This window comes from Mustela lutreola, chromosome 10, assembly GCF_030435805.1.
Source record: "Mustela lutreola isolate mMusLut2 chromosome 10, mMusLut2.pri, whole genome shotgun sequence".
Taxonomy (NCBI): Eukaryota; Metazoa; Chordata; class Mammalia; order Carnivora; family Mustelidae; genus Mustela; species Mustela lutreola.
The window spans coordinates 2098521-2120701 of NC_081299.1; the positions used below are offsets into that span (position 1 = coordinate 2098521).

Genomic DNA, 22181 nt, shown 5'->3' on the forward strand with positions numbered 1-22181 from the left:
CAGGATGGGCTGTGGGTCAGGTTGGGATCACACCCTCCTAAGGGGGTAACTGGGATCCGATCTCCGAGCAGTTCCGGCTTCGGGGGACAGTCACCGGTGGACAGGCGCCGTCAAACCTGGCAGCCAGGCCGCGCGACGGGACAGGCTGGGAGGGGCCGGCCCTGCTCCCGCGCTGGCCGGGCTGCACCTGACAGCACCAGCGGGCCCCGGCCATCCTGCGGACGGCTGCGGCCGCGCGACCCGAACGCCGCCGGCTCCCAGGCTCCGGCTCCGCTGCCGGCCACGGCTACCTGAGAGGGGCTCAGGTCCCACTCCGCCGGGCGACGCACGGGGCAGGGCCTGAGGCACTCAGCAGGCCTCCTAAGCTCTCCATTCCGGACACCCCAATCCAAGTCCGCGGCCACTTGCCCCGCCCCCACCCCGCGTCTCCCGCCTCCGCCCCGCCCGGCCCCCCCAGGGCGGTCCCCCCAGAGCGGCGCTCGGACCCGCGGGGCAGCGCAGCACAGCGGCCGCCGTCCACGCACGCCGCGGGCGCCGGTCAGGGCGCTCAGAGCACGACCCGCGGAGCCCTCCGACCCGCGGCTAGCCCCGACCACCCGCTCCCTGCCCTCCTGCCGGCTGCGCCGCGCGGCTACCCCGGAACAAGCCCCGCGGGGTCCCCTCGGTCCACGCGCGGCCGGCGGCGGACCCAGCCCCGCGCCTCTCCCCGCCCCCGCCCCCGCCCCCCTCGCTGCCTGGCGGCCGGGGCCGCGGCCTCCGCGCATCTGCTCGTCGGACTGTCCGTCCGTCCGTCCGTCCCCCGGCCCCGGCCCCGCAGACCGCCCGCAGACCGCCGTCCACCGCGGACCCCGGACCCCGGCCCCCGCCTCCCCGGGCCCCGGCCCCGCGCCGCCGGCTCGCGCCACGCCCGCCGCAGCCCAGGGACGGCCGAAGCCGGGGCTCCGCGGACGCCGCCGGGCGAGCGGGCGCGTCGGGTCGCCGCAGGGGCCGGGGCCGTTTCCTCCGGGAGCCGGGACCACGGCCACGCGGCCGGGAGCCCACGGCGCGGGGGCGGCGGGAGGGCGGGGTCCGCAGGCCGGGGCTGTCCCGGGAGCGAGCGGAGGCTGAGGGCCAGGCGCGCACCGCGCCCCGCCGCTGCCCCGCGGAGGAAAGCCCCCGCGACCCCGCCCCGACCCGGAACCGGAAGCGCGGGGGCGGTAGGGCGCCGGGTCCTGCGTGGGCGTGGCTCTGGGCGCGGGGCGAGGCCGGAGTGGCTCTTGGAGGGGCGGGGTTTAGGCGGGGCCTTGGGGCGCGGTCGGAGCGGGGCGGGGCGGGTGTATAGGCGGGGCTGGGGAGCTGGGCTCCAGCTGAGGGGCGGGGCTCTGGGCGCGGGGCGGAGCCGGGGCCCTTCTAAGAAGGGATTGGTTCTTGGCGAGGGGCGGGACTGTAGGCGGGGCCTGCGGGGGTGGTCGAAGCGGGGCGGAGCTGGAGCGCTTCTGACAAGGGCTGGGTCTGGGCGAGGGGCGGGGCCTCGGCGGGGTTAGGGGCGGGGCTCCTGCTGAGGGGCGGGGAAAACAGAAGGTGCAACGACCGCCCCTGAAAACTGAGCGAGCCCCTGTCCATGGGATCCGGTACCCGCTAAGCCGCGGTCCGCTCGGGATCCGGTACCGGCTAAGCCGCGGTCCGCTCGGGATCCGGTACCGGCTAAGCCGGGGCCCGCTCGGGATCCGGTACCGGCTAAGCCGCGGTCCGCTCGGGATCCGGTACCGGCTAAGCCGCGGCCCGCTCGGGATCCGGTACCGGCTAAGCCGCGGTCCGCTCTGGATCCGGTACCGGCTAAGCCGCGGTCCGCTCGGGATCGGGTACCCGGCTAAGCCGCGGTCCGCTCGGGATCTGGCCTCCTTCCGGGGACTCAGGAGGCCGTCCTGGGTCACGGCGGAGTCACAAGGAAGGAAAAGCCAATGTCCGCGGACAGACTAAGCTCTGCAGGTCACACGTCACCGCGCTGTCCCCAGTACCCACGAGGCGGGCACTGGCACCGGCCCTGACAGTTTACGGTATCAAGTATGGGAAGAAGCTGGAGCGCCCTCCGCGTTTACGCGTTTCTCTTCCAGGTCCCTGAAGCCAGAAGTGGTGCATCGTTCAGCCCCGCGGTTTTCAAGCGCCTGTTATGCCCCTGGCGGGTTTGCGGCGCCCTGAGGCTGGGGAATCCGGTCTGGAGAGCCTGAGTGACATTCAGTGTATTGTTCATTCCAGAGCTAGAGTTCAGGGATCCACCAGGTGCAGGGGACACCCTGTCTCCTTACATCACGTGTCACCCAACTACCACATACCCCCACCCCAGGGTTGAATTGTGTCTCCCCAAAATTCACATGTTGAAGTCCTAACCCCAATATCCATGAACATGACCTTATTAGGAAGCAGGGTCATTGCAGATGGAATTGGTTGAGTTAGGATGAGGTTTACGGGAGTAGGGGGACCCCTCATCCAGGATGACTGGCGTCCTCAGGCAAAGGGAAAGTTTGGACACAGAGGCACATGCAGAGGGGACGCCGTGCAAAGCAGCAGCCAGGGTGGGGAAGAGTCCTCCCCTCCCCCCTCCACTCTTGCCAAGCCGGGTTCCAAAAAGAATCCTAGACCCGTTTCCAGAGAGTCCCTGGAGCCCTGACAGTGACCAAGTGCCTCTTGCGCGCCCCCCAGTGCCAGGCCCTCCGTCTGAGCGCTCAGCCTGTCCTGAGTGAGACTCCCCTCGCCCCTGGGGTCCCCTCTGAGCAATCTCCACCGGCGACCTCTCTTGCTGCTCCTGGGCTGAAGCCCCCACCCCGCACCGTATTCAGTGTTGAGTTTCCGTCTCTCCCCCTGCTGCAGTCCTGGAACAGTCTTCCCTACGCGTCTAAGCCAGGTCAGAGCAGTTGCTCCGGAATCCCGCCAGCAGCGGCCCTGCGAGGACAGGCCCCGTGGTCCAGAGAAGCCTGGGTCACAGCGCCACGCGGGCCGTCTGGGCGCCTCCGTGGTGCCCTTGGGGCCTCGGGCAGTGCCTGGCGCCTGGCAGACGCTCCGTAAGGGAGAACTCAGCGAGGAACCTGGGGCGTCGAAACGACAGGAAGGCAGACAAAGGCAGCGGGCATCGGCTTTATGGCTTCCACAGGATCCAGATTGCCGGCGACGCGCACCGGTGAAGCAGGAGCCGGCACGGTGCGTTCTCACCAGTCGCCCCCGTGGTTCGCAGCCTCAGCCGCCGGGTGCTCCCGGTCGCCCGGACAGGGCCGAGGTGACGCGGAAGGAGGGTGAGGACCGCAGTGGTGAGCGCAGCCGGCGTCGGGGCTCTACTGACCAGGTGCCCCTACACCTCTCTCTCTCTCTCTCTCTCTCTGTTTCCCAAGTAAATCCGCACAGCGACTCTAGGAGATGGGTACCATTCGCACCCGCACTGCAGAGATGAGCAAGCTGGCGCAGAGGGCTGGGAGCTAGACAGGGACGGGCAGGTCCTGATACGTCGGCGCTGGGGTCTGACCTCCGGCCGCCCGGCTCCAGCCGCCTTCCCACCTCCCTGCCCCCAATCCCATCATCACCGAATGTGCTTTCACAGCCAAGATGGGCTGGGCTTCCTGTGGGACTGTGTGCACAGGGGAGATGTTTGCACAGATGTGCGTGTGCACCGTACAGGTAAGGAGGACTGTGGGCAGATGCCCGGAGCCACGTCCACACAGAGTACCAGGCGCATGTCACCGCAGGCTAGCAAATTCACCGACGTTTGGCGTGACACAGTGGGTAGCACAGGTGCTGTTGTCAAGGACTCCGCAGTGTGGGGGTGCAGAAGGTCAGACTGAGGGGGTGAGGACAGTGGTGCCCATGCCAGGGGTCTTCCCCAGGAGCCCAGGGGGCCACCTCGAACCTCACTCAACCCCGGGTGCCTAGCACGCTCCTTGTTCCGGCAGTGACACCCGAGCCCAGCGTTGGGACAAGGGGACGTGCAGGGGAGGGAGTGGGCTGGCTGCTGGGCACAGGCGGGGACAGAGGTAGAGGGAGTGAACGTAAATTAAGAGTGTGTCACACAAAACTCGCGGGGAGATTACTGCAAGGGAAAGGTGACAGAGTCGAGCGGTGACCGTTGCATCAGGGATACAGGTGGAGAAACGAGGTGGAGTACTTAGAAGACAGAAGTCCCAAGACGTGGACGGCTGACCCCGAGGGGAGCCAGTGGTGCAGGTGTGGCCTGCGCACTGCCCCAGAGGGAAGCAGCCCCTCGCACGGCTGAGAGGCTGAGATACGCCGTTCTTCCCAGTGAGGACAGGTCCCAGCAAGTTAAGACGGATGACCCGTGTGGTTGCTATGGAGACATCTGTGATGCCACATGTGCTCCCAGGATCCCACAGGACATAGAGCTTCCGAAGTTGGTCGTGTCCAGGGCTGTGCCGGGCAGCAGGTCCACGCTCAAGCCCCTGCTCCCCTCGACAACCTGCTCTAGGCAGAGAGGCGCACAGGGGCTGTCCGTGCAAGGCAGCCCCGGCCCTCCTGCCCTGCCCCAAGGATGTTGCCGGTCGGCAGAGCCAGCCCTCCCGAGAAGCAGAGCATGGTGCCCAACCTGATGGAGAAGGGCCTGATGCTGCTCCAGTGCATGGCCACCCGGGACAACCTGGTCCCGGAGTGGAAGCTCCGCCGGAGACAGCAGTCCCTCAGCAAGTCGGCTCAGGCCATCAGCCGCTTCTACAGGAAGAAGGTGCGGGGTCAGGGAAGGGCGACTGCCGGGCCACGGCACAGCTAATGCGGGGCTGGCCTGCTTCTCGCCCTTGACGGAAGACCTCAGGGCCTGGGCGCCTCACACAGTTTTCCGAGTAGGCTTTGATGATGGACAAAGATGGGCTGATTCCGGCCGTGCAAAGAACTGGCAGCCCGGAAGCCTGGGAGAGAAGGTGGCCTTCCGCCCTAAGCCTTCGGGGGTGGGGCGGCTCGAAAAAGAGCCGAGTAGGGGGAAGAGAGGAGGACGACGGGGCAGAGCAGCTGGCCGGCTCCCGAGTCCACCGCAGGCTCAGGCAGACAAGAGTCGGGCCCCAGATGGATGCTGGCAGTTTCTCCAGTGGGAGCGTGTGCCTGTCCTGAAGTCTGCGGTTCCTGGGGACGGGGCAGAGGGCTGTGGTCGGTGCACATGGCTTCCAGGGTCTTGCTGTCCCCACTCCAGCAGGGCGAGTACAAGCAAGGCCCCAGCCCCGAGGACACCAGCTTCACGGCCAAACTGAATGAGCTGAGAAAGGCGTTCCTCGAGCGCCCTGGCTGCCCTCAGTTCAGCACCAAGGCCACGTCCATGTCTCATTACGGTGAGAGCCGCCCACGAGGGGGCCCCCGCGTGGAAACAACCTCCCTCCCAGGAGGAGCGGGTTGACCTTCCCGACCCTGGTCAGCCAGAGCAGCGGCCCGTGGTGGGAACTCCCTGTGCGCGCAGAAGCAGCAGCCGCAGCAGGCCCATGGCCGGAGGCAGGGCTGGGGGAAGGAAAGGCCTCTTGCTTTCCTCTTGTCTCATTCACCAGACTCAGTAGGATTGGGAGCAGGGGAGAGGGAGGCGCTTCAAAATTCTAGAAGCTGCAGGAAAGAGGTCATGAGGCCAAAGATAGGAACAAACCCTGGTAAGGGGCCCAGCCACCGTCTGGGGTGACCTCACGTCGTTCTGACCTGGGAGAGCAAGAGGCTTTGAGAGCAGCCAGGCACTCAGAGGTCACAGGGGACAGTGGCCAGGCCAGGCAGTGCCCCATGCCTCCCAGTTCCTGGGCCTGCACTGGTCCACGTCCCCACACATGGCCTTGTCCTCAGGGACAGGGACATGGAGGCTTAGCGCCTGTGGCTAGCGTGGGGGCCTTGTTCATGTCCGAGCAGGAGCCCTGACCTGTGCGGGCCCTGAGCTCCCCTTTCTCAGGGCTGGAACTTCAGAGAGCAGCCAGTATTCCCGGTCCAGGAATTCTGGCAGCATTGGGATGGGCCGAGGGGCCACATTGTGTCTTACACGCAGTCCACGGGGCCCCCGCCACTGGCATGATTCCTGATGGCTGGGGAGAGATGGGGTCTGCCCCTCTGGGTAGAAGGGCCTTCTGGAGACTTTGAGGCTGAGCCATGTTTCAGAAGGGAACTCGGGCTCTTCCAGGACCTTCCAGGAGGACCACGAGTTTGCAGAGATTAAGTTGCACCTGGGCTGTTCCCGGTGGGCACAGAAATGGCAGGCAGGAGGACAGAGCCGTGGTTCCACTTAGTCGCGGGATTCAATCCCGTACATCCACCGAGAAAAGTCACCTTTAATCCCACTTGAAGTCGAAAAAGAAAGGAAATCGTCTTCCCTGCCCGGGAGTTCTTAGGAAGATGTGGCCTTCACTGTCCTCAGCAGGTGTTTCTAACCCTCTGCAGGTTCAGCCACCTCGGCCCAGGTGGCTGAGGAGTTGTGCACGGGCTCTGATTCCTGGAAGGTGACCCAGGACCCGTCCTGCAGCCAGCGGGCCTCGGACACGAAGGTGGACGGTGAGGGCAGGGCTTGCTGCGCCAGGATGAGCACGGCCCCGGGGTCCTCTCCTTGGCACACAAGCTCTGAGGCCTCGGCCTGCACCTGCCAGGGCCGCTGCTCCCCCCGGGGCTCCCTGATCATGCCCGCATGGGACTCCCTTCCCAGGACCCCCTGCCCGACCCTACGGCCCTTACAGAGGATGCGTCCCTCCGCGAGTAGAACGTGCTGTTCCCACACACAAATGGGCTTGCTTCGGTCTATCCAAAGATGATCTCCGCACACAGAGGTCTGAATGCGAGGAAACCCCACACAAATGTCCAGGCCATGACCCCTGGTGTCCTGGCTCCTACCCTCTGGGGGTCTCCAAGGGCTGTTTTGACTATCTCCCTCCATTTCTCCAACACACACAGGGACAGATGGGGAGGGACGGACGTAGACGGCCAGCAGGAGGAGGTGTGGAGGAGTCCAGCTGGGCAGTGACGGGTTTCCTTGCGGGGTCTTGCGAGGAGGACACCCCCGTGGAAGGCTCCAGGGCAGCTCAGCCCGCAAAGAGTCTGACACCCATGGCTTCTCCACAGGGCACCTCCTTCCCTTTAGTAAGAGTGCCTGTGAGTTCAACTACTTGCGGAAGAGGAGCGAATCCCAGACCATGAGCCCGGTGCCCAGCAGCCCTGTCCTGGCGCGGAGTTACCCGAAGAGGCGGCTACCCTGGTACATCTCGGTCATCCACGAGAAGGTACGGCCGTGGGCGCAGAGCCCTGAGCGGCAGCGCGACCCTGGTGCCCCAGCAGCGTGTCCGGCTTGAGAGGAGGCCTGGCCAGCCCTCTTGTTCGGGTGTCTGCTTAGCTGTCCAAGCAGGTCCCCAGACGCGGCCGAAAAGGACCCCCAGGACCCTCCTTAGGCTCCCACGACTCGGCTCTTTTCCTTCGGGCCTTCTGGCGGGCCGAGCCGGCGGGGTCTTGTCCCCACCGGCGAGCAGGGGCCGCACGTCTCATGACGTCACCATCCATACCTCTGACCCACCATTTCCACTGAAGAGGATATATTCTTGGAAACAGTAGTGATCGGCTCCGTGAGCAGAGGCCCGCCTGCGAGGTCACCGGCCGTGATGTCACACTCAGCGTCACTGTTGGCGACAGCCCCGCCCACCGGTCATTCCCTCGTGGGCCTTCGGTGTCAGAGTCACTGTGGCCTTAAAGCGAGCAGTCAAGACGTGGGCGTGGGGAGGCGCCGTCTCCTTCCTGCTGTGTTCTCTGGAAGAGTCTGCGTGAGGGGAGGCATGCGGCCCTGAGGCCCCGTGGCCGGGAGAGCCCCCACGGGCCGGGGCTGCCGACTCAGATTCGCTTCCTTGGAAGAGACTCAGGCTTCCTTCTCCCTCTTGCTTCAGTGTAGATAAGCCGTGTTTTTCAAGGAATGCGTCTGCTTCATGTAAACTTTCAGATGGATTCGCCGGAGCCTGTGCCCGACGGTCTCTTCAGACCCGCTCCTGGCTGCAGGGGAGAGAAAGACAGGGCGCAAGCGAGCGCCGCGCCGTGTGGGGCCGCCGGTGGGTGCGCGACGCCCAGGCGTGGCTCCGCGGGCCTAAATGTCACCTTTACTCCCGACGCTCTGCATTTTCTGACAGATGTCGCCGTTTCAGAAGTGCCGTATCCTCTGACTGCTTTCGGGAAAGCCCGAGGCTAGAGTGAAGCGGAGACACGCAGGTCTCTGTCGACCGAAGTTCTTGGCAAACCGCGGGAAGGAGAACGCTCCCTCGTGGGAGGGGGCCGCGGGAGGGGCTTCAGGCTTGGCTGCTCCCAGGAGCTTGGAAGCTGTCCTTAGGGTTCTCTTTCTCTGTCTCCACCTGGTCTGAGCCGGCAGAGGGAGCGCGTCTCCCCTGGAGGCAAGACAACCACCCGCAGCTGGGGCGATGTCCGCTCAGCGGCCCCGGGGGACACGGGGGACACGAGCCTTCCCTTTCTGCAGCCGCCGTCTGCTGTGAGGCAGGTGCATGGGTCTGGATCACTATGGCCCCGGGGGAAGGAGTGTGCTTTCTGCCAAGCTATTTTAGCGTAGTCGCGTACATAATCCCATGCACCCGTGAGGTCCCCGAGGTCCGGCCACACCTGCCCCTGCCCCCTCCCGCCTCCGCCTGGGCCTCTGCGCCCCCGACCTTGCTGTCCCTCGCTCCTGCCTTAGCCGCAGCTCGTTCCCGGGTCCCTCCGGTGGATGCCCAGCCTGGTCTCCTTGCCTGCCCTGGCCCACGCGTGGGCGGCTGTGAGTCTGTCCTCACCGCAGCTCAGTCTCAATACGCGGCGTTGATATCTTGAAGCTGTGGACTTGAATCTTGATCGTGTTCATTATCGTTCTGTTTGAGCCGCTTTCTCACTTCCTCTGCGCCTTCTGGTTCTCTGACGCACGGGCCTCCCAGGAGCCCAGCACTGCAACCCCAGATATCTGGAGGAGTTCCGAGTTCCTTTCCTTTCCCTCCTGGGACGGTGTGGGGTCCACCGCCGGCCCCAGGGTCTTCCTTTTCTGTGCTCTCTGTTCAAAGTGCTGATGGCGAGTCCTTGTCTCCAAACATGTCATACCCCGTCTCCACCGCTGAGATTATGAGATTAGAAGGGGGAGGGGCAGAGGGTCTGGCTCCCTGACCCGCCCCAGGAGGTGGCTCTCGGAGGTGCTGCTGGCTCGGTGCGGGGCCGTGCGGAAGAACGGTGTCCCCCGCCACGACTGGGGGCTGGCCGGACCCAGGCCTGAAAGGGAGGTGCCTGGAGCCTCTCCCGGCGAGGATTTGGGCCCTGCCTGTGGGCAGGAGTGGCCGGGATGTCAGGGTCTGCTCTTTGTGGGCTCGGAGATGTGGCTGTGCCGGTGCCCAGAGAGGGCGGGGGGTCGGGGGAGCCCGTGCGGCACCCAGGGGCTGCCCGTGCTTTTGTGCCCAGGATCACTGCCTGCTGTCGCTGGGGGAGGAGGTGAAGCGCCTGTCCGAGCTGGAGCTGCGGCTGCGGAAGAAAGAGGAGGAGGTCCTGGCCCTCCAGGAGGAGAGGGAGGCCTTGAAGAGGCAGCTGAAGTGCCTCCTGAAAAGCAAAGGCCAGGAGACATTTGTGTGCCAGTGTGTGAGGGTGAGTAGGGGCCGAGCCGCAGGCTCTGCTCCCAGTCGCCCGAAGGTCCTGGTGGCCACAGGCCCCTGGCTAAGGCCCCATCATCCCAGAAGGTTGCCACGTTCTCGTGGGAGCTCAGATCCCTGTGCTAGGCTGCCAGCTTGCTCTCACGCCTGGGACAGGTCATGTCTCTCTCTGGGCTCACTTTCCTCACCTATAAGATGAGGGCCGGCCCCTCTGAGATCCTGGAGGTCGAAAGGCCCCCAGCAGCTGAAGTCTCCAGCCCTGGCTTAGCCATGGTCCCTGTGGGCATGGTGGCCCGGATTCACCCCATCTGTTCTGGCTGCCGGGTGCTCAGGGTCCTTGCGTATAAAGCAGGGAGAGGGGAGCTGCCCCTCCCCAGGTCTGGGCAGAGGACTGAATGAGGCAGGTCCTGGGGTGGGGGTGGGGGCAGTCGGTCACCTGGTCTTTCTAAAACCTGATTTCCTTTATACCTGGGGATACACCCTGGCATTAGGCCAGGGGCACACATGAGGTGGGGTGGGGCCTGAGATCACCACATAATCCCCATGATGCCACCCGAGAAAGCTGCCGCACACACGGATGGCATCATACGGGGCGGGGCGGGGCGGGGCGGGGCGGGGGGGGGGCAGAGGTAGCAGGCGTTTGAAGAGGCCTGGGAGCATCACTTGCCTTCACTGTTCCCGGGCCTCTGGGGGCTGTCAGAGAGGCGTGAGCCCACACTGGGCCTGCAGGGACAGGCAGCGGGGCCATAGCAGGCTGGCCCTCCGCTCTTGGAACAAAGCAGGGCTGCCCACTGCTGCAAGGCTGTTCTCTCGGGCTGATCCAGGGGAGCCAGAAACCACACTGTTCCCAGGGCTGCCCCTTGGCTGGTCACCATCCCCCCGGCAGGGCCCATCTGTAGGTCAACACCCACTTTCTCACCAAGACAGTGCCATTGGGAGGAAGACACCGGGTCCCCCTTTCCCTGGCAATGTGGAGAGGCTACTGTCTCCTTGCAGAAGGACAGGTCTCAGCAGGTCACCTGGGGGAGCTGAGGGCGCACTTCGGAACCCTGGGGCTCATGCGGACTCTTCCAGGACCCTGTGCCAAAGCCCGCTGGGAGGCTGAGCATCCTGAAGACCTTCTTCAGAGATGAGGAGTTGCTGCAGCGCTGGAGGCAGGTGCGGGCCGGCTGGACCCTGGGCGGGCAGGCGGGGCCCCGGGCTAGCTGTCCGGGGCTGCTGCACGATGCTGGTGTGCTCCCTGCAGCTCCGAACATCGGCCTCAACCACGCCTGCGGGAACCAGATGCAGGGGGGCGGGGCAGCTCCCAGAAAAGGGACTCCAGCCCTCCTGCCCCAGGGAGGCCGGGCAGTGGTGGTCTCCAGAGACTGTCGAGGCAGTGGGCAGTGTGCTCCCTCGCCCCTGCACTCCTGCCCAGGACCCCCTCCCTCCCCCAGTGTCAGGAGGAGTCTGCCCTGATCTGCCGAGGCGAGGACCTGGACAACATTGGCGTCCAAGAGGAAGAGGCTGCAGGCGCGGAGGCAGAGGCAGCGGAGGACGAGGAAGGGAAGGGCCCAGCAGGCAGGAAGGGGGCTGCACCCAAGGAGGGGGGTGAGGAGCAGGAGCAGCTGGAGGAGGAGGAGGAGGAGGAGGTGGAGGAGGTGGAGGAGGAGCTGGAGGAGCTGGAGGAGCTGGAGCTGGGGCTGGAGCTGGAGGAGAAGGAGGAGGAGGAGGAGGACCAGTGCAGGCGGAGCTCCCGCTCCCTGGAGGAGGCTTTTGAGCAGGAGCTGATAGCCCAGCTGGAGGGGTACGAGCAGGTGATCCAGGAGTTCCAGGCAGACCTGGAGATCACCAGGACCAGATACTCGCTCGCAACAGGTGGGGCGCTGGGGGCCCGGGGGCCCCCGGAGGAAGGGAGGCCCGGGGGACTGAGGGACCCAGGCAGGAGGCAGCCGCCCTCCGCCTGGGGCTACAGAGCCCGTCTGTCTCGGCGTCCCAGCCCCCCGCCCTCTCTCTCCTCCTCCCCACGCCTCACGCAGGGGCCATCGCATCTTTACAACGCCAAGTGGATTTCCAGGAAGCCCAGCTGCAGACGCTGAGCACGGAGAATGAGAGCCTGAGGAAGGAGCTCCGGGAGCGGAAGGAACAGTTACAGGCCATGTCCAACAAGGTGGCCGTGCCCCTGTCACGCAGCGGGCACCAGCAGCCCCACCCACCCCCGCCATCCTGAGCCGGGACGGCCCGTCCTGGGTCACACACGCCCCCTGGCCCTGCACTGCCCACTGGCCCGCACTGTCCTCCCTGGCCTGCTTGGCTCCTGGCCATCTCACCAGCATCTCCGCATGCTCGGGTCCCGGGGGTTAAGCACATGCCGGTCCCCCGAGCCCCGCCTTTGCTAAGCGTTTTGTTTTATCGAAGTTATTCATGAGCACAGCCTAAAAAGTGAAATAATCTCACGGGTTTGTCATCCAACAGGGGCGTGTCCCATCCTGGCCCCTCTCGTGTGCCCAGCCCCCTGGGCCGACTGCTCTCAATTCTTCCTTAGGAATCACTTTGCAGGTCTCCAGATGGCATGCTTCTAATGTCCATCCTGGAATATTCTCCAGCCTCGCACGGTCTAGTGCTTCCCTCCCCCTCCCTGGGGCCCCCAGCACAAGGAGGTCAGCCCCCCGCCAGTGCCGTCCCACCACGATGGGGTGCCCGGGGTAGGGCTGTCAGCAGCTCATGCCCATCTGGGACTCAGATACGGGTTTTGCCGAACAGGATTAAGGTTTCTTTTCTTTTTTGATCTACTCCTGTGTTTTCACTGGAGCGCATCCTGCAGAAGTCTTCTGATGAAAGAATGATTGTGTGTAAACTTGAGGGGCACACATTCTGCTAATGTCCTTATTGTACACATCAATAGAATTTGGTGGGATACCAAACCGCAGCCGGGAGAGCACTTTGCATCCCCAGTGAAGGCGCTGCCCGTGCGCCCTCGCAGCAGGGGCTGCTGGGGGAAGCCCTGCACGTTCCCAACTCTGGCTTGCCTGGGATTGCGGTCTGGGTCCGCTGCTGCCTCTACAGAAAACCGCGGGGCTCTGTCTTTGTCCCAGGTGTCCTGAAACTCCTCTCTGGAAGTTTACATTGTTTATTTTGTTTTTTTTTTTTTTCCCCTCTGTCTTGTTTCTTGAACCCTCCTCCTGGAGTCCCCGGGCCCCTGTACCTCCTCCTCTTGCTGTCTGCTCCCTCCTGCTCCCCATCTCCGGGTCATCTGCTCTACAGCCCACGTTCCCGGCACTTTACCCAGCCATCCCCTGTGCTCTGCCTTCTCCCACGGACGGCTTCTGAGCTCTCCCTGTTCTCTGAACGTCCTTTCATTTCACGATTCAGTGTCTTGTCTGTCCCTTACGAAACACTCACCATAGCTGGGCTCGACCTCCCCAACCTTTGTAATCCTCTGCAATTGCCCTGCGTCGCTGTCTTGGTGTCTGTCATTCCTGAGAGAGCCTCACTCGTGCCAGAGCTGAGTGGGGTCTCTGAGCACATGGTAGTAAGTTTGTGCTTCACACGCATGGGCACGTGTGGGCCGAGCGTTTGAAGGTCATCTTGTTAGTTCTTCCGGGAACCTGGAAATTTCTTGCCTAGAATGAGAAGGCCTAGCTACTGGTGTTCTGGGAGCCAAAACGGGAAGACAGCATGGGCGTCCACATTTGGCACCCGCATCCCCCCTCTGGAGCCTGGGGGGGTCCACCCTCCCCTGAGCCTGGCACCTCTGCAGCCAGAGACCCTCTGCTGTGCCCCCAACATCCAGCCTCCTGATACGTGACCATGATGCAGGCTCCTGGCCATCCCGGCAGGGACTGGTCGGCAGCTCTCAGTTTCTGGAAAAGTCCCACCAATCCTCAGACTCCAGATCCAGAAGCACTGGGATTTCTGAGATTTAGGGACCAGAAGAGTGAGCTGGGCTTGTTTTCGACTCCCGCCCCTGCTGGCTGAGGATCTGGCCTTCCAGGCCCTGCTCTCCAGCTCTCCATGTGTTTGCTGTCTTCCCCTCTTCCCGGCCGGCAGAAATCCCGCTGCTTTCACCGTGCTGAGGCTCAGGGAGAAAAGCTGGACGCCAGCGCTCTGTGTCCCCTTGCGCCCAAGTCCCCTGAGCCAACCCCCGTCTGCCTTCCAGTTCTCCAACCTCAGGGAAGACAAGAAGCTCAAAGAGATGACGGGCATCATCGAGAAGGACAACCTTCTTCTCCGCCAGGTGACCGCCAGGTGGCCGCCAGGTGTGGTTGAACAGCCCGGCCGCTGTTCTGGCCGTCAGTCCTGATGGCGCCGGCAAGACGAGCGGGAAAGCCCTTGGCAGGGGCCCCGACTGCGGCAGCCCCCCGGGCCGGGAAGCGCGCGCTCCCGCAGCCCCTCCGCCGTCGCTGGCTCCAGACCGACCAGGGGTCCGTGAACGTCGGCTGCCTTTTCTCGGGAGGGGCGGGCGGGGACGCAGGCGACCCGTTTGGGCCGAGGGGCCAACTCCCTGGCCCTCCCCGGCTCCCTGCAGCAAGTGTCGGAGCTGCAGAGCCAACTGGACAAGCAGGAGCGCGCCATCGCGGAGTACGACGCCAAGGTCAGCCAGCTGCAGGCGCAGGTGAGCCAGAACCAGAACCACCTGCAGAGACGGAAGTGGCTGCAGGAGGAGATGCTGAGCAAGAACGAACTGATCCAGCAGGCCGAGCAGCAGGCGCGCGTGGCCCTGGAGAGCGCCCAGTCCCGGGTAGGCGACACGGGGGAGGCGCTCCGGGAACTCCGGCAGGGAGCGCGAAGGGGTGCTGGGGCTCGCACAGCTTGCGGGGTGGCGGGAGGGGGCCCCGAGGCCGGGCGGGCCGCGTCCGGCTTGCGCCGTGAGGGGCACGAGGGTTGGGGTAGCCGGCCTGGAAGGAGCGCTCCGGGGCCGGGCGCGCGGGGCAACGCCGTCTGTTTGTCGTCCTCGGGGAGCGCGCGTGGGTCCGGCGCGGCTCCGGGCGGCTCCGGGCAGCTTCCCGACCCGTCGGACGGTGCTGGGAAGCCGGGGTTCGTAGCGTCCTCGCTGCTCACACAAGAGCCTGCAGCTGGAGGGGCGAGGAACCCTCCAGCCCCCTGGAGCTGCGCGGGGGTGCCGCTGGGGTGCGGAGAGCCCCCCCCCCCGTGTCGCAGCCCCCATGCTGCAGGCCAGCAGAAGCACAGAGGCGCAGGGCCGTCGGGCCGGAAGGAAATCAGCCAAGAGCCGACCCGATCCAGAATCCAAAAACCAGAAAAGAGAAAGTCCTGTGCCCGGAGGTTTTCGCAGGGACACCTCCCCCTCCAGTACCTGCTGTGGCGGGGCGTGATTGCCCCACTCCCGCAGGGGCCAGCCTCCCGGTGGGTAGCTTGGCAGCATCACCCAGGGCCCACTCGCTCTCCTAAAACTGTTTGGGATCATCCGGTGGTCCCCCTGCCAGAGTGTGGATGAGGCGTAGTGGCCCCCTCTGGTTCTCTCTGGAGTCTGGTAGTGCCTGGAAGGCCGTGTTGAGAAAGTTTATGGGGCAGGTCTGGGGGCTGCAGGGAGTGGTGCCATGCTGTGACCCATGAGTAACGCCTGAGACAGCCCGCGCCGTGGGGCACTGTGGCTGGACACCCAGGTGACCGTCACCCCTGCCCAGCAGGAGTCACCTCCCAGTACAGGGGGCAAGGCCCCCCATTCCCTCGGTAACCCCTACACCTCATAGGGAAGAGCTCAGAGCTAGCCTCAATCCACATTGGAAAGAAAGGAAGCCCCCTCCCCACCCAAGATCCAGGGGCTCCTAACACGCCCTCTGTTACTTCAACGCTGTCCCGGGGCAAAGTGGACCGGCCTTCAGCCCTATGGAGGCGGGGCAGGCTCCCTGGAGGCTGGCTCCCACGTGGCACTTCTGCATTGTCAGGGCTTCTGTTCATGAGGAACTTGGGGGACCCGTCTGAGTGCTTCTGGGGCACAGATTGGAGGAGGTGGGCTGGGACACGGCACTCGCACGACGATGCTGTCGGCAGCTACACTAGACAGCTAGACAGCTAGACTAGACAGCAGCTCCGTCCTAGTTAACGCCTGGTTACCGCCTGGCTCCTGGCTGGCTAATGCAAACATGGTTCTTGCACTGACCCCAAGCGCGAACTGCCTCACCCTCCCGAGAGCAGGAGGAAGGGCTTGGAGGACACTGGGACAGAGGGACGACCGATGGAGGGCCTGGTGTTCCCTTCGCTGCTAACAGTGAGGGGCTCATCCACTGGCAGGGTGTTCCCCGGGGGCATCACAGAGTCTCCCCCCGGGGCAGGAAGGGCCTGCCAGTGCCCTTGGGGACAGGATGGCCTGGGGACGCTTTGAAGACCTTGTACTGCTTTTTTCTCTTTTTTTGTACAGGTTTACTTCTTCAATTAAAAAAACAAAAAAAAGGTAGTAGAAAGTCTTAAAGACTGAGTGCCCAGTGCCCTGGGTCTGGGTTTTGATCGGGCACCTTCTAGCTCACAGGCGGACCTGCGGCCCCTCCAAACACTTCCATTTCCTAAAGCTGTGAAGAGTTGAGGACAGACCTACCGTCTGGAAGGCTTCCCTCAGGGGTGGGCGTGACTGGCTCCCCGCTTGCCTTTGCTCACAGCTTGAGAGACTGAGAAACAAGATCATCCAGGCCACCTTCAGCACCTCCGGGGCCAAGTCTTTTGCTACTGAGATCTCCGACAATGACGTTCTAGAAGCTTTGCAGGTAACCGGCACTGGGCTGCCTCCTGGTCCCTGAGGCTGTCTCCAGGGTGCCCCTTGCTGATCTGTGGCTGGGGACTGAGGGGACCCCCATTCTTGTCCTGGCTGTGTCACCATTCACTGTGTACCCCGGGATCATCCTTGCTCTCAGCTTGGGGAGAGGGGACCAGATCTCCCTCTGGTGAGGCTGCGCTGCTCTCAGCATTCAGCTCCGGGGTGCAGTGTGGACGGGGCCAAGCTGCTGAGGTCCCGGAGATTCGCCAGCAGCAGGAGCACCCCCCCCACCAGCTTCTGTCCTCGTTGGGGGGTGCTTCTTAGGACCTCAGCAGGACCCGGACACGGCCCCCCCTCCCTGGCCTTGGTTCAGGCTGTCATCTCGCTGACCCCAAGCACAGGCCTCACAGCGGGAGGCGGGTAGGAGAAACAGTGCAGGCTTTGGGGCTGGCAGGAGCAAGCCCCCCACCTCCGTGGGCCTCGGCTGACAAGCGGTGGGCTGCCTCTTGGGTTTGCTGAGCCCTAGAGCCGCCCTCTGCACATGGGAGAGAGCCCGTCTGCCTTCTGGGCACGGCGTTGGGGGCGGGGATCTGGGAGAAGAGCCCCCGACTGTCACGTGCTCTGCGCAGGGCCCCATGGATTGTCCTTAGGGGCCGCTTCTGTCCCCGCGCTCCGAGCCTCCCATGGCACGGCCTGTGCCTCAGCAGGTGCCTATGACCTTCTGGCACCCCCCGTTTCCCCGAGCCTGATTTGCTTCCTCTGTGTCATGGGGTGGGGCCCTGTAGGGTAGCAACAGCCTGGTGGGGGGACCTGCAAGACGACCTGGGGCGGGGCTGCTGCCGCCAGGCTCCTGTTGCTTGGTGTGGAGCGAGCCACGGGAGGAGTCATCAGGAGCCCCCAGTAGCCAGGAAAGAAGCCCTTCCCCCTGCTGGACACCAAACAGTGATGCGCCAAAGCAGGAGAGGTGAGGGAGGGGCCGGCCATCTCCCTGTGTGCGGGACAGACTCGATGGCCTCTGAGCTCTCTTGGTCTGGGCGGCTCCACATTCTTGGAGGACGTAAGTGGAGCTGGCGCTGCTTCAGGGGAGAGGGGACTCCCGCCCGCCTGTGGCAGCCATCTCTTCCCAACTCCGAATTCTGTGGCTTCGTCTCGGGCGTGGGCTCAGCCCCGGTGCGGGTGTTTCCAGCCCAGAAGTTAGCAAACACTACAGACCAGAGCTCTCCCCGCTGGAGAACAGAGCCACGGTCCGGGCACACCATTGCTGCGGGCCGGCCGCCCTCGTGGGGGGAGAGGCAGGGTCCCTGCAGCCTTGGGCTCATCTCTGTTGCAGAGGATCATCTCTGAGAGAGCCGACGACTACAATCAGCTCAAACAGAAAGGCGTCAGAGTGCCTCCCCTGCAGCAGACAGAGGCCCTGTCCTTCCTGAACAAGTCCAAGAAGACCACTTCCAAGTAGATGCAGCCCGGGCCCCCAGACGCCGCCTGCCCGCCCAGTGGACGTGGGGACCCAGCTCAGGGCCACCCCTGTGTGGCCTGGCCTTTTCGCTTAGAATTAAACTCTGTCCTTGGCCATGGACTCAGCTCTTCCTTCTCTGGGGACTTATGGGGGCCTGGGGCACAAACACACTGCCCCCCTTCCTGGGGAGACCCCCACACTGAGCCAGGGCCCACGCCCGAGACCTCAGGTTTGGGAGGCCTGAGACTCGGTGCCCATCCGCTCTCTCCCTCCCCCTGCTGCACAAACCCACGAGGTGGGGGCTCCCCTGGCTGGGGCACGGCTTGGACCGGTTTGGAAGACGGTGGCGGCCGTTTTCGACGCCTGTTCCCGTCACTGCTGCGGGAGTGAAAGCTCTAGGAGGCCACGCACCCTGATCTGCGCGTTCGCCCGGTCTGCGTCCCGCACCTCGCAGGTTCGCGGCCCCCCGACGCGCTGAACGCCGGCACCCGAGCGCGGCGGCTGGTCTCGGCCCCCACCTCCGCCCGCCTGTGCACGCAGCCGGCCTTTCCCGCTTCGCGCTCGCCGCGGGCCCAGTGCGGGAGCCGAGGAACAGCGGGGACTCCCGCGCAGGCTCCCCGGGGGCGCCGGGCTGGGCGGCCTCGTCGGTCGGAGCAGAGCCGGGAGGCTCCAGGGCCCGCTTCTGCACCAGTGCCCGGCACCCGCGCGGTCTGGGGGTGGCCCGGCCCCCTCACCCCTGGGACCCCCGAGGGCCCTGCTGCCCGGGCAGCCCCCTCCCCTGCAGACCCCAGCCCACGGGGGCCCCCCTCCTCTGCCGACCCCTCGTCCCCCCGGCACCCTCTCCCTCGTGGTCCCCGCTCCCCCCGCAGCCCCGCCTCTCCCCTGCAGCCCCTACAGCCCCTACAGCCTTTGCCCGGGCAGCACGCTCGCCCTCCCGCCGCGCCCTCCGAACAGCTAGGGCCTGGGGTGGGCGCGCGGGTGCGGGCTTCGCCGCTGCCCCGCCCCCGGCCGCCCCGCCCCTCCCTCCGGGAAACGTGTGCGCGGCGCGGGGGACCGAGGGCGGTGGAGCGCGCGTCCAGGGCAGCTTCGTGGTGAGGCGGGCGGAGGAGGTGGGCCTGCCGCGTCCGACCTGCCGTGCGAGGGGCCGCCCGGGGGTCCCGGAGCTGCGGGGTGGGCGGGGGGCGGGGCTCGTAGCGCTGACCCGGCCCGGCGGCCGCGTGCGGGAAATGTCCGCCGGCTCCTGCTGGCAGCGGGGACCCCCCCCACCCCCCCCCCACCCCACCCCCCCCACCCACCCCGGCGCCCGCTTCCCCTCCCGCTGCTCGCAGGGCTCTCCCCTTCACCTTTTCTTCATTTTGTTTCTTTCTTTTTTTTTTTTAATTTTGAGGCCTCGGGGATCCGCTGCACGTCGGACCTTGACCTGCGGCCTGGGAGGAGGCGGGTGAGATCCACTGGCCGGGCTCTGGCCGCCTGGCCGCCTTCCTGGGCGCCGGAGTCCGGGCCCCCCCGCCAGGACTCTCCCTTCGTAAGCTGTGGGCGCCTCAGGTGCTTTGGGGGAGAAGGGGTCTGAGGTATGCGGTGGTAGCCCCAGAGGGTCCCCAGCTTGGGTGTCTCCAGGTACTGGGGGATGGGGGCTGGAGAGCCAGGCCCTCAGGATCCCCGCTCTGAGCACCTCCCCAGCTTCTGGCGGCTCCATCCAGCCGAGGTGGCTTCAGAGCCACCACCTCAGGCAGGAGTACTTTCCCCTGCCCGCCGCAGGAGCCCAGGCTTGAGCAGGTGGGGTTCACTCTTCTCAAGAAGCCCAAAGTGGGTGAGGGCTGGTGCTGCAGGGGTATCTGGGTTGCAGTGTGGCTGCTGCAGCTCCGGCCATCGTGCGAGGGCAGGAGGAAAGTGGCTGCTATTTTTTTGGTCAAAGTGAGAAACCGTGAGCTCCGCTGCGCTCCAGCCCTTTGCGGGCCTCCTGGTGACGTGGGAAAGCAAGAGCCAAGGTATTAAGCTTGTCTTGGGCCCCGGCTGTCATTTGGGGTGGCACATTGCTGCTGGGACAGAATGGGGATTCTGCCCACGGGCGGCAGGAGGGGACGTCAGGTGTGCAGCCCCAGAGTCGGCTTGGAGCCCCTTTCCCACACACACCTGGGGAAGCGCAGCCCACACTGTGCAGACACGCGGCCTCCCTTGGGCCTGAGAACAGCCACTGATCTGAGTGGCTACGGCAAAGCAGGTGCCCCGACCTGAGACGACCTGAGAGGACCTGAGAGGCAGGTCTCGTGGTTCAGAGACAAGCTCCCTTCCTTCCTCCCACTGGCCTGGGATGGGGGAAGGGTGGATGCAGAAGCGCGTTGGGGGCGGGTACGAACTGCCATCTCCTGAGTTTCTGGGTTAGCCTCTTGCCATTCGTGGGCCTGCTGTGCCTTTAAGCCTCTCTCCGGGGTTCCGTGGAAGGGGGTCCCTAGCAGGGAGACCCCTGCATCTCCAGCTCCTGCACTCCCGGCAGGCCCAGGGACCCACAGGCTCTGGCTTTTCCTGTAGGCAGTGGCGGGGAGGGGGGGCTGCCCCTGGGTCCGGCTGGAGGACACAGGACACAGCTGCCGGTGCTCTGGACGCTCCAGCCTCCTGGGAAGGGTCTGGCCCGTACCAGCCGCCGCCGCGTGCCGTGTCTTCCCAGCCTCTGGAGAGGCTCCGGGGCCTTATCAGTCAGGAATGGGGAGGGAAGGCAGGCAGTTATGAGGTCAAGGACCCATGGTTTCGGCCAGGGCGGCCTCAGCTATGCCAGAGCCCCCTCTCCTCCCCCTGGGTGGGGACAGCCTCTAACATTCCTGAGGGAAGGGTTTGCAGCCTCCTGGGGTTGGAATTCTGCCTTGGCTTCCTCCCATGTGACCCTGAGCAAGTGGCCCCACCACTTGGAGTCCTGGTCCCCTGGGAAGCCAGGTGAGGTGGGGAGGGGGGAGCCAGCCCACAAGCCCCCCCCCCCCCAGACCCTGGCCTTCACTGCAGCCCCACACAGAGCCCCAGCCGCTGCGCTCACCGGGATCATGGGTTACGGGGAGTCGGACACCCGCACGCCTGCCTTGGTCTCCCTGCCCGAGAGTGCCTCGGCCCGCCTCCTGCCCCTCCTTCCTCCTTCCGCAGCCCTGCAGCATGCAGCCCCAGGAGAGCGGCGTCCAGTACAGCAGGTGGGATGACCGCAGCCAGGACGAGGTCCACGTGGCGGCCGGGTCCAGCGCAGAGGCGCCCTGCAGCTGGGAGCGGTGAGGGCCCACAGGCCCGCGGGAGGAGGCTCCTCGTCCCTTGGTGGCTTCTGTGCTGCAGGGCGCCCCACCCCAGCCCTGGCAGTCCCGGCCAGCCCGGGCCCTGCACCTCCCTCGCTGGGGTCCCTCCTGTCCCCCGAGTCGGCAGAGTGCACAGGCCACCCTCCTTCGGGGACCCCCTGCCCCAGGGCCCTCTCCTTTCCAGCCTAGCCCCCCAGTCTACTTGGGGACGGGCTCATGTGTGGGTGCTTCTCTCCCTAGGATCTCCCAGAAGCTGTGCTCGGGCAAGCTGGGCATTGCCATGAAGGTGCTGGGCGGAGTGGCCGTCTTCTGGGTCATCTTCATCCTTGGCTATCTCACCGGTTACTACGTGCACAAGTGCAAATGAGGCTGCCCAGCACGGACGCTCGGGGCTGGCTGCCGGTGCGTGGGGACGTGGGCTTGGACGGACCGACCCCTGTATGCCAGCACCCTTTTGTGTACAAAGAACCCCATATATACGGTCCTCGTGTACAGAAGACTCTTCTCTCTGGACAGAAGCCCCCCTGCCCCCCGCCGTGCTGTGGTCACTGGCCAGCACGTGGGCACACAGGTGCACATGCCTGGCGGCACGTGGCTAGCCGGGACATGCGTGGCTGGGAGAGGGGCTCGCTGGAGCTGGGACTGCAGGACCCGCCCCCACAGCCCCTGCAGGGAGAGGTCCTCCCCGGGCGGGCCTGGGGCCCACGGCCCAGTCTTCCATGCTGTGAAGGGGGTGTCCCTCTTGAGGGAGTGGATCCAATGGGAAGGCACTTCCCCGCCAAGGCAGCCATTAAAAGTCTGTTGAATGAAGGATGGGTGACAGCCGCTTCCACCGGGACCCAGGCGCCAGCCTGGCGTGAGGCCAGCTAGGGAGCACTCAGACCACAGTGGGAAGCTTGTGGGAGGGGCCTGCCCTCCCTCCCCCTCAGCTCTGGGCCTTGGAATGTGTCTCTGCCTGGCTAGACCTTCTTGTGGGACGTGAGCCCCTGGGGGCAGGCCCGAGGACTGGCCACTGGTGGGACCTGTTCCTGCCTCACCTGACTGGCCTCGGACAAGGCCTCTCTGCTTAGGGCTTCTGTCCAGTCCCCCTGCCTTGTTCCCAGTAGGTGTCCTCTGGGCCCTCTGTTCACCCCTACCTACAGACTATAAGTTCACAGCTCAGGCCCCAAAAACCTTTGCCAGAAACACCTTAGCAGAGT

General features: G+C 65.2%; 2 protein-coding genes across 11 annotated transcripts; both read left to right on the top strand.

Annotated features, from left to right (window-relative positions):
• Nucleotides 1–1378: 1378 nt before the first annotated feature.
• On the top strand, nucleotides 1379–17833 carry CCDC27 (coiled-coil domain containing 27). 4 transcript variants are annotated; one of them, XM_059137071.1, is made up of 13 exons: nucleotides 1400–4699; nucleotides 5159–5294; nucleotides 6370–6480; nucleotides 7042–7199; nucleotides 9385–9564; nucleotides 10644–10727; nucleotides 11006–11426; nucleotides 11588–11718; nucleotides 13708–13785; nucleotides 14077–14163; nucleotides 14242–14289; nucleotides 16163–16267; nucleotides 17588–17833. In XM_059137071.1, the coding sequence occupies exons 1-13, from the start codon at nucleotides 4511–4513 to the stop codon at nucleotides 17711–17713; spliced, it is 1854 nt and encodes a 617-aa protein (XP_058993054.1). In that variant the 5' UTR covers nucleotides 1400–4510; the 3' UTR covers nucleotides 17714–17833. The 4 variants fall into 4 exon arrangements, 3 of the variants coding, with proteins under 3 accessions (XP_058993054.1, XP_058993053.1, XP_058993052.1); XM_059137070.1 differs by having other exon boundaries at nucleotides 1404–4699; nucleotides 5162–5294; nucleotides 14077–14289; XM_059137069.1 differs by having other exon boundaries at nucleotides 1405–4699; nucleotides 14077–14289.
• An 877-nt stretch (nucleotides 17834–18710) lies between these two features.
• SMIM1 (small integral membrane protein 1 (Vel blood group)) lies at nucleotides 18711–21792 on the top strand. Of its 7 annotated transcripts, none has more exons than XM_059135673.1 (5): nucleotides 18711–18804; nucleotides 19101–19238; nucleotides 19629–19701; nucleotides 20843–20961; nucleotides 21223–21792. In XM_059135673.1, the coding sequence occupies exons 4-5, from the start codon at nucleotides 20852–20854 to the stop codon at nucleotides 21347–21349; spliced, it is 237 nt and encodes a 78-aa protein (XP_058991656.1). In that variant the 5' UTR covers nucleotides 18711–18804; nucleotides 19101–19238; nucleotides 19629–19701; nucleotides 20843–20851; the 3' UTR covers nucleotides 21350–21792. The 7 variants fall into 7 exon arrangements, with proteins under 7 accessions (XP_058991656.1, XP_058991661.1, XP_058991659.1 ...); XM_059135678.1 differs by having other exon boundaries at nucleotides 18717–18822; nucleotides 19101–19284; nucleotides 20708–20961; XM_059135676.1 differs by having other exon boundaries at nucleotides 18717–18822; nucleotides 19101–19284.
• The last annotated feature ends 389 nt before the right edge of the window (nucleotides 21793–22181 follow it).

Excerpts from the sequence above, each read along its gene's own strand:
- SMIM1 (XM_059135673.1), top strand. The coding sequence starts at position 20,852 with ATGCAGCCCCAGGAGAGCGGCGTCCAGTACAGCAGGTGGGATGACCGC. Across the intron at positions 20,962-21,222 it reads GCGCCCTGCAGCTGGGAGCG|GATCTCCCAGAAGCTGTGCT; the intron begins GTGAGGGCCCAC and ends TTCTCTCCCTAG.
- CCDC27 (XM_059137069.1), top strand. The coding sequence starts at position 4,511 with ATGTTGCCGGTCGGCAGAGCCAGCCCTCCCGAGAAGCAGAGCATGGTG. Across the intron at positions 5,295-6,369 it reads CACGTCCATGTCTCATTACG|GTTCAGCCACCTCGGCCCAG; the intron begins GTGAGAGCCGCC and ends AACCCTCTGCAG. Across the intron at positions 13,786-14,076 it reads ACAACCTTCTTCTCCGCCAG|CAAGTGTCGGAGCTGCAGAG; the intron begins GTGACCGCCAGG and ends GGCTCCCTGCAG.